Source organism: Leptonychotes weddellii, chromosome 11 (genome assembly GCF_054177405.1).
Source record: "Leptonychotes weddellii isolate Sample4059 chromosome 11, ASM5417740v2, whole genome shotgun sequence".
NCBI classification, from domain to species: Eukaryota; Metazoa; Chordata; class Mammalia; order Carnivora; family Phocidae; genus Leptonychotes; species Leptonychotes weddellii.
In genome coordinates, this window is record NC_138379.1 from 10,483,336 (window position 1) to 10,494,312 (window position 10,977).

Below are 10,977 nucleotides of genomic sequence, written 5' to 3' on the forward strand. Positions count from 1 at the left end.
TTTATAAATTAGATACATTATCCAACCTCTGTGCCTCATAACTTAAATGGGCTTAATTACTAGTCAATCTTGTGGGGTCTTTGAGAAAAATAAATGAATACACACATATTGTCTAGAGCAGTTCTTGGCACACAAGCAACATAGAAGTGTCGAAATTTACAAGCTTGTGGAACTGAAATGACAGATATATTTAATTCCAGACCTGCCATCTTGATCAAGACATTCCTTTTTCCACATCTCAGTTTACAAATTTATAAAAATTAGAAGGTGGGAGATGATCCACAAAGATCCTTTAGTTTCATCAATGTATAACTATATAGGTAATTCATTCATTAAATTTTGTTGTCAAGTTCATACTAGAGACTTGAATAATTTGGAAGTAAGAATTACTGCTATGATGAAAAAATGCACATCTATCTTCTTTCTTTCTTTTTTTTCTTTCTTTCTCCTCTCTCTTTGTCTCTCTCTTTCTCTTCAGGTATCTTTAAATTACATATAAATTGCCTTTCTGTTCCTTTATTTCTCATTGCTACAGGGCTTCCTGTGATTCCCCAACAACACCCATGGAAAACAACACAGAAGTGACTGAATTCATCCTGCTGGGACTAACAAATGCCCCAGAGCTGCAGATCCCCCTCTTTATCATGTTCACCCTCATTTATCTCATCAGTGTGGTTGGGAACTTGGGGATGATGATGCTGATTCTCTTGGACTCTCGCCTTCACACTCCCATGTACTTTTTCCTCAGTAACCTGTCTCTGGTGGACGTTTTTTACTCTACAGCTGTCACTCCCAAGGTCATGGCTGGATTACTTATAGGAGACAAGGTCATCTCTTACCATGCATGTGCTGCTCAGATGTTCTTTTTTGCAGTCTTTACCACTGTAGAAAGTTACCTCCTGGCTTCAGTGGCCTATGACCGCTATGCAGCAGTGTGCAAACCCCTCCATTACACCATGACCATGACCATAGGTGTGTGTGCTCATCTGGCCATAGGGTGCTATGTCTGTGGATTTCCAAATGCCTCTATCCACATTGGGAACATTTTCAGACTCTCCTTCTGTAAGTCCAGTGTGATCCATCACTTTTTCTGTGATGTTCCTGCAGTCATGGCTCTCTCTTGCTCTGATAAACATGTCAGTGAGCTGGTTCTTGTTTTTGTAGCAAACTTCCACATCTTTTTTGCTCTCCTCATTATCTTGATTTCCTACTGTTCATTTTTATCACCATCCTGAAGATGCCCTCATCTACTGGATATCAGAAGGCTGTATCCACCTGTGCCTCCCACATCACTGCAGTGTCCATCTTCTATGGGACAGCCATGTTCATGTATTCCCAGCTCAGCTCCAGCCACTCCATGGACCCAGACAAAATTGTATCTGTGTTCTACACTATGATCATCCCCATGCTAAATCCTGTGGTGTATAGCCTGAGGAACAAAGAAGTCAAGAATGCTTTCAAGGTTGTTAAGAAGGCAAAACTGTCTCTAAGCTTCACCTCTTAGAGTTGTAGGATCCACAGTGACCTAGTTTCATTCCTGTCAGATCTTCTCCATGCACTAACTCAGGGTTTACAGCCCACACAGCATTTAAATTACTGACATGATACTTTCCTCTTCAAAAGTCTGTCACTAAAAAAGAAAATAGCATGTCCAGTTGTGTAACATCTGGATGAGAATAGCCATGAGGACCTTAAATATTTAATGATCATGCTTATCATAAACATTATTAATTATATTTGATTTAGTCATATGTTCACATTTTCTCCACCATATTCTAATGCAAGTATATTGGTAAAACAGGGCTCAAACCCATGAAGAAAAGTTCATGTAAGGATGCATGTGTGCACATACACCCGAGAGTGGGAAATTTGTTAAAGGAGGGAGCTAGAGTATGTCTAGCTTTTAATAAAAAGTTAAAATAATTAATTGTGAATCAGAGCATAAATTAACATCTCAGATTTTTTATTTCTCTAGTTAAAAAACTATTCCAAGAATCTAAATGAAGAACAACATAACATGGATTTTTTTTTTAAGGTAGATTTTATTTGTTAACCTATTTTTTTCAGAGCTATATAACATCCTAAAGGAGTTAATATTTATGTCTTCAGATAGTCGTTTGGTAGAAAAAGGGGATTGATTGGTAATAAAGCAATTTGTCAATTTTTCTTTGTGGGACTATCAAATCTTCAACTGTAAGATAAATGCACAGAATGATGATATTACCTATTTTTCTCTCTGGAAATACTATGAGATGACTAGTGCTCCTTATGCAGGGACACATTAGTTTCAGATGAGCTGTCTTGTCTTGCCACTCTACTACTCCACTCCCTCCTCTTCACTCACACTGAGTTCCCTGCTATTCCTGGACAATCTAAGCTCACTCCTGCCTCAGGGCCTTTGTACTTTCTGGTGTCAATGCTCAGAAAGCTCCCTCACTTCCCTCAGGTCTTTGCTTAAATGTTATCAAATCCCCAGTGGACACTGTTCCCAACTTGTTCTATTCTTCACGGTCCTTATCAGTACTCAACTATTTTTTTTCTTTTTCTTTTTCTTTTTTTTTTAATTTTATTTTATTATGTTATGTTAATCACCATACATTACATCATTAGTTTTTGACTCAACTATAGTACTCAACTATTATTATCATTATATTTAATTTGTTTGTTCACCTGTCCATATACCTCCTTACCTGGAACATACTATACACAGAAGTGTGACTTTGTTACTTTACTGACAACTTCCTCTACAGTACATACTTTATAGCCAGTTCACACTAATTTCTCAGTAAACATTTGTTAAATTTTCAATTAATCAATTAATTAAACATGAGTCCAACAGCCAATATATTTGAACCACTGATAAGATAGTTCATCACCTATTATATAACTCTTTAGAAAAGAACTTAGAGGGGTGCCTGGGTGGCTCAGTCGTTAAAAGTCCGCCTTCGGCTCAGGTCATGATCCCAGGGTCCTGGGATCGAACCCTGCATCAGGCTCCCTGCTCTGTAGGAAGCCTGCTTCTCCCTCTCCCACCCCCCACCCCCCGCTTGTGTTCCCTCTCTTGCTGTCTCTCTCTCTGTCAAATAAATAAATAAAACCTTTAAAAAAAAAAAAGAAAAGAATTTAGAGCATTTACTAAGATGCAACTAGTTTTTTTTTTTCCCTGTTTTTCACTCATCAGTTGTAAACCCTACATTTGAAAAGTTAATCTGTTGAAAACCATACTACCAAGTGGTTAATATATAACCATCTTTTAAGTTAGGAATTTTTATTAAATGGCAAATAACACATCAACTGAATTCTATTTACTAAATCATGAAAAGACAAAATACAAGACTATGAGAATTTTCTACCTGATTCAATTTTCAAAATTTCTTCATACATACTGATGACTTATTTAACTGCAATGATTCTAGGCAGCCACAAAAAATGTAAGCACGACAAAACAACACTAAGCACAACCTGCTCGATACGCTAACATAATTTATAATAATTATGTATGTATTTTATTTTGATCCTTCAGTGAGTTCAATTTGATACTAAAGCTTCCCAGGGGAATTTGCACTCCTGAATCCTTTCCCATCACTATAAAATTAGAAACATTGCACATCTCAAGATTTACAAAACTGTGCCTCAGAAATACAAATCAAAACCACAATGAGATACCACCTCTCACTCGTCAGAATGGTTAAAATTAACAAGTCAGGAAACGACGGATGTTGGTGGGGATGTGGAGAAAGGGGAACCCTCCTACACTGTTGGTGGGAATGCAAGCTGGGGCGGCCACTCTGGAAAACAGTATGGAGGTTCCTCAAGACATTAAAAATAGAGCTACCCTATAGCCCAGCAACTGCACTATTAGGTATTTACCCCAAAGATACAAATGTAGTGATTTGAAGGGGCACTTGCACCCCAATGTTCATAGCAACAATGTCCACAATAGCCAAACTGTGGAAAGAGCCAAAGTCTATCGACAGATGAATGGATAACAAAAATGTGGTATATATATATATATATACATATATATATATATATATACATACCTACAATGGAATATTACTCAGCCATCAGAGAGGATGAATACTTACCATTTACAATGACGTGGATGGAGCTGAAGGGTATTATGCTGAGCGAAATAAGCCAATCAGAAAAAGACAATTATCATATGGTTTTACTTATATATGGAATATAAGAAACAGGGCAGAGGACCGTAGGGGAAGAGAGGGAAAACAGAATGGGAAGTCATCTAAGAGGAGAAAAGCCATGAGAGACTGTAACTATAGGAAACAAACTGAGGGTTGCTGGAGGGGAGGTGGAGGGGGGGAATGGGGTAACTGGGTGATGGACTTTAAGGAGGGCACATGATGTGATGAGCACTGGGTGTTACACAACTGATAAATTTTACTTTTGTAAAATTTACTTTTACTTTGTTTGTTTGTTTTCATCAGCATGGGCTCATGTTTATTTGTTCTATACTCTGGTTATAATTCCATACTATGTTACTTGTTTTATTACTCAACTTGTTCCATCTTGGCCATTGGCGGCACCTTCAGTTTGACCTCTGTTTCCTTTGGATATGCCGCAATCCTTCTCTTTGTGTTTTTGGTTTTGTTTTGCTGTGTTTTGTTTTGTTTTTTTCTTTTTGGAAGTACAGGTTGCTCTAGGCTTATCTTGTATTTTTCCTGTCCCAGCCCTAAAATCAGTGATTTGTCCAAAGAGTCCTGCTTCCTTTTATTAGAGAATAATATTTAGGAAACAATATCTGAAGGCTGGATATTCTCATCACTACTGGGGAATCATTTCTAGGCCCTCTAGGCAGACACAGTTAGAAAATGTGTGTGTGTGTATGCACCTGTGTATACAAACAAATCTCTCAAATCTACACTTCTTTGTATCAATATATATATCGAAAAAGAAAAAGAGAGGACCATGACTTCATAGTGATGTCTTTAGTATAATCCCTTCTATTTTAGCCTTTGCCCTTACTTCTCTGACCAACTCTAGTTTATCTGTTCAGCTCTAGTTTATATGTAAAGTCATTCAAAAATTGTTAACTAGCAACCCTGTGGGCAACAAATTTACCAACTAGAGTACAGTCTTTCTGGAATGTTCCTTCTGTTTTTAGCCTGTGGAGTTAACAGCTTCCAATCAACACATTACATCAGCTCCTTTTTTCCTCACCTTTCTGTGTCTTAGATCTTTTTGTAATAGTCTGCATTCTGTCCTGCGGTTCCTCCCACCTTCTAGCTGATTTTTTTTTTTTTTACTTGTAATGAGTAAAGTTCACTTGTAGTGATGTACAGTTTTATAGGTTTTGACAAATCCATTCATTCATGTATCTGCCATCCCAATACCATAGGATGCAGGATAATTCTATCAATCTAAAAATCCCCCTATGTGTCCCTTTATAGACAACAACTTACACTTCTCTTAACCCCTGGATACAACTGAACTATTGTCCATTCTTATAGGTTTTCCTTCTCCAGGATGTCATATGAATAGGATTATATAATATGTGGTCTGATTCTTTCACTTTCTGGTTTTGGTCTGATTCTTTCACTTATTAAAACACACTTAAAGGGGCGCCTGGGTGGCTCAGTCGATTAAGTGGCTGCCTTCGGCTCAGGTCATGATCCCAGGGTCCCGGGACTGAGCCTGCTCAGCAGAGAGCCTGCTTCTCCCACCCACTCTGCCTGCCTCTCTGCCTACTTGTGCTCTCTCTCTATCTCTCTGTCAATTAAATAAATAAATAAAAATCTTAAAAAAAAAAAACATTTAAAATCATTTATGTTGTTCTAAGAATCATCAGCTCATATATTTTTATTACTGAATAGTATTCCATTTACCATTCAACCAGTTTGCTTAACCATTCATCTTTGGGAGTATACCTGGTTGCTTCCTAGTCTTGGTGATTCTCCATGAAGCTGCTATAAACATTTGCAAAGAGCATTTTGGAGACATGCACTTTCAGTTTACTGTGGTAAATACCTGCAAGGGCAAGTGCTGGGTCATACGACAAGTCCATGTGTAACCTGATAAGGAATTGCCAAATTGTTTTTCAAAGTGATTGTACTCTTTTGCATTACCACAATGCAAAATGACTGATGGTTTCTATGGCTTCAAATCTGTAGAGTATTGGATACTGTCAGGTTCGGGGGGTTTTTTTGTTTGTTTGTTTAGCCATTTTAATAGACATGTTGCTAATCTTTGTGGTTTTAATATATATTTTCCTAATAACAAATTCTATTGAACATCTTTTCATATGTGTATTTCCCATTTCTATCTTCTCTGGTAAATGTTCAGATCATTTGCACATTTATATTTGAGTTGTTTTTTCCTTATTGTTGTGTTTAAGGGTACTCTATATTTCTAGAAAAGAATACTTTATACAGTGACATCAGCAAATGGCAGAGTATGAGATACCAACCTTCATCATCCCAATAAAACAACAATTAGCTATCCACAAATGAAAATGGCCCTGGGAGGGGTTGAGAATCCACAGCAACACTGTGGAGCAGAAGCACGGAGAATAACTGCACAGGAAGGATCGCTCGGGCAGCTGAGACATCTGGAGTCCTGCTAGGAACAAAGAAGAAGGTGGGCTCTCAGTGTCAGCCACATGGAGAGTGCTACTATGGTCTCCAGTGACACTAGGACTCCCCACAGCTTTGGCAATGGAGGACCTCTGTGAGCCCCAAAGTGTTCGTTAGTAAAGACCCAACAGCCTGCTCCACGGAGGACACTTGTGGCTTATGTCACTGAGGCAACCAACAACCACTCCAGGAGTGGACTCTCTGGAGAGGGAGACACTGCTGTGTGCCCCACCCCCAAGAAAGAGCCATACTTGTACTCCCTTGGCATTGGGGCCACTCCCCTTCCAGCCCTCCAGCGCCCTGGACCCTGCTCAGGGCACCCCCACTGTAGACCCCGGCTCTATGGCAGTTCTGCATGTGCCTGAACTCCAGACTCTGGCTCCACAGCCACTCTGCATGTGCCACCCTTCAGCCACCAGAACTGCTGTCAATGCAGGCTTCCAGAATCCTGGGGTCACAACAGCTCTACCCATGCCTGTACTCCCAGCTGCTCAGCCTCTCCACCAGTGTCTGCATCTAGGACACCCAAGCCACAATTCCAACAGGAATGTCCACACACCAGACCGCAGAGATGTGTTCACTATAGGCATGACCCTTCTCCAGATACCAGCTCCATGGATGCTCTGCAAACACGCAGACCTAAAGCACCAGGCCACACACACCAGGAGTGCCCAGGTCTCAGACCCTGGAGCTGCTGTAGCTCTGACTGTTCCCTTACTACACTCTGCTCTGTAGAAGCAGAATAGATCTCCAGTAACTAAAGCAATCTTGAGAAAAAACATCACACTTCCTGATTTCAAATTATATTAAAAAGCTATAGATATTGAAACGGTATGATTCTGCCTTAAAAACAGACCCATAGAACCATGGAACAGATTACAGAGCCCAGAAATAAATCAACACACATACAGTCAACTGACCTTCAACAGAAGTGCCAAGAATAAAGAGTGGGAAAAGAACAGTCTCTTCAACAAATGGTGCTGGGAAAACTGGATATCCACATGCAAAGGAATGAAATTGGACACTTACCTGACCCCACATGCAAAAATTTACTCAATGGATTAAAGACTTAAACATAATACTTGAAACCATAAAATACCTAGAAGAAAATACAGGGGGAAAGCTCCTTGACATTGGTCTTAACAATGATTTTTTTGAGTTTGATACCAAAAGCACAGTCAATAAAAGTAAAAATAAATAAACAGGACTCTGCTAAATTAGAAAGTTTCTACACAACAAAGGAAACAATCAACAAAATAAAAAGACAACCTATAGAATGGGAAAAAATATTTTCAAACCATATATCCAGTTATGGTTTAGTATCCAAAATATATAAGGAACTCATACAATTCAACAGCAAGAAAAGAAATAACTGTATTTAAAAAACAACAAAACACCTGAGTATGCATTTTCCCAAAGAAGACATACAATGGCCAACAGGCACATGAAAAGGTGCTCAACATCACTCATCTTTAGGAAAATGCACATCAAAATCACAATTAGTTATCCACCTCACACCTATTCAGATGGCTATTACCAAATGCAGATGTGACGTATATTTTGAGGTTCATTTATTTTTATATATGGACATCAATTCTTGCAGCACTAACATTGTGATCTAAAGGGGCATCTGCACCCCAATGTTTATAGCAGCAATGTCCACAATAGCCAAACTATGGAAAGAGTCCAGATGTCAGTGGACAGATGAATGGATAAGTAAGATGTGGTGTTTATATATATTACATATATATATATATATGGATATTACTCAGCCATAAAAAGGAATGAAATCTTGCCATCTGCAACAACATGGATGGAACTAGAGGGTATTACGCTAAGCAAGATAAGTCAGCAAGAGAAAGACAAATACCATGTGATTTCACTCATATGTGGAATTTAAGAAACAAAATAGGTGAACATAGGGGAAGGGAGGGAAAAATAAAATAAGGCAAAATCTGAGAGGTAAACAAACCATAAGATACTCTTAACTATAGGAAACAAAATGAGGGTTACTGGAGGGGAGATGGGTGTGGGGATGGGGTAACTGGTTGATGGGCATTAAGGAGGGCACTTGATGTAATGAGCACTGGGTGTTATATGCAACTGATGAATTACTGAAGCCTACATCTGAAACCAGTGATACACTATATGTTAACTAATTGAATTTAAATAAAATAAGTAAAAAGAATATCACTTTTACATTTAATTACTATGGCATCTTTGTAAAAAATCAGTTCACCATATTGTGTAGTTCTGTTTGTGGGATCTCTAATCTGTTCAATTGATTTGTCTACTCTTTCACCAATGTACACTTTTTTTAGCTTCAACTTCATTTATTTTGTTCCAATATCTACCTATGCACTGCTAATATAAAGTAATAACATTAATTTAAAAACAAATACACCAGAATATAAGCACGTGTGTAGTTCCTTTGAAATAATATCCTTGAAGGATTTTTAAGGATACTTGACAATTACCTTCATAGCCTGTGGCACATGTTCAGATTTACTCAGCTGGATCAGATCTTGGTCATTAAAGTGTAGACAAGGTGTTTGGGAATAGCCACATGTCAGTTAGATCCAAGTCAACAAATAAGACAAGCATTAGAGGCCATAAATTCTGACTTAAAAATGAACTGTGACTATTAGGAAATGGGATTGATTTTCTTGAGGATCTTGTAATTAGTTCTGTAGGCAATTTTTATTCTTAGAGATTTAAAAAAATTGTTTTATTTGGATATAGTTGACACACAATTTACATTCATTTTAAGTATACATCATAGAGATGCATCTTCTCTACACATTATGCTCTGCTCACAAGTGTAGCTACCATCTGTCACTTTAATAGAGCTTTAGAGTAAGTCATGAACTTCTATGTAAGAATTAGTTTAAGTATTCTAGTAGCTTTACCTCTTCATATAAATTTTTCAATCAGCTTGTCAGTATTTCCAAAATTCTTCCTCAGATATTGATTGAGATTAAGTTGAATCTGTAAATCAACATGAAGATATTGGCATATTAAAATCTTCCAATCCATGAACATGATATACATCTCCTCCTTATAGCTTCTCCCTGATTCTTTCCATTGGTGTTTTTGGTTTTCTACTTTCCAGTACTACACATATTAAGTTAGATTCTACCTAATTGCAAATTAATGACCAAAGGGGCTCTGCACACAATCTGATCTCTCTACCATGACATCATGTGGAGCCATATTGGGATTTCAGAGGCTAATGAATGAGATTAGGAACTTTTAGAGAAATGGAGTTCTCAGGGGAACAGGACCCCTTGAGGGCATCCAGAGTTCCTCATCCAACTTACTTATAAAAGAAACTGTTTAACTGCTTCTACGGACTTTTCTTGAGTTGTTAAGTGAGCACACAGATATATTTGCCTTGTGTTGTCATTTCTTCTTTTCCTATTTTTGAAAGACAGTAGTTCTATAATACAAAGTTCATACATTTCCGTATGCCCATTCCTGAGAGTTTGGATAAATGTATACAGTACACCACCCAGATCAATATACAAAACAGCCCCATCCACCTGAAATTGTCTCCTCCTTCTTTTGTGCTTAGCCTCTCCCATTTTCATAACCTCAGATCCTCATAACCTCTGATCTGCTGACCCCCCCCCCATATAGTTTTGCTTTTCAGATTGTCATAAAATGGAATGATACAAAATGCAACCTCTCGAGTCCGGCTTCTTTCACTTAGCATAATGCAATTAAGATGCATGCATTTCCTTGCCTGAATCAGTAGTATGTTCCTTGTTGTAAAGCTTCATTCCTTTATTGAGATGTAATTTACCTACCATAAAACTCACCAAAGTATACAATGCACTGGTGTTTAGTATACTTACAAATTTCTGCAATCATCACCCTAGTTAATTCTTGAAGATTTCCATCACCTCAGAAAGACTCTACACACCCAACTAGCAGTCAATGTTCATTCCCCTGCAACCTCCTTCCTCTGGCCCTAGGCAACCATTAATCACCTCCTGTCTCTATAGAGTTGCCTAGTCTATACATTTCCATCATGTCTTGTGTAATATGGGATCATTTGTGACAGACTTCCACTTGTCATAATGGTTTCGAAGTTTATTCATATTGTAGCAGTGCACCAGTACTTCATCCGTTTTTGTTGCTTATAAATACTCCTCTGCGTGCCTAAACCACACTTTGTTTATTCACTCATTATTTGATAGGCCTTTGGGTGCAGATGGTGTCAGTGTTTTAGGTATGAGTGCTCACAGAAGAGCCTTGGATCTGGTGCATGAGGAAGGCACGAACACAGCTCTGGGGTCCAATGTGTGGGCGTTCCTGTGGCAATGGTTGTTCCAGTGTCCTAGGTGCAGGCACCCATGGAGAGGCCGTGCAGGTCAGGCAA

General features: G+C 38.4%; 1 protein-coding gene across 1 annotated transcript; it reads left to right on the top strand.

The window, feature by feature from the left end:
- The first annotated feature begins 563 nt into the window (after positions 1 to 563).
- On the top strand, positions 564 to 1,718 carry LOC102740145 (olfactory receptor 5B2-like). Its single transcript, XM_031017579.2, is given in 2 exon segments — positions 564 to 1,209; positions 1,212 to 1,718. Coding segments are annotated over 2 exon segments (939 nt in total). The 3' UTR covers positions 1,505 to 1,718.
- The last annotated feature ends 9,259 nt before the right edge of the window (positions 1,719 to 10,977 follow it).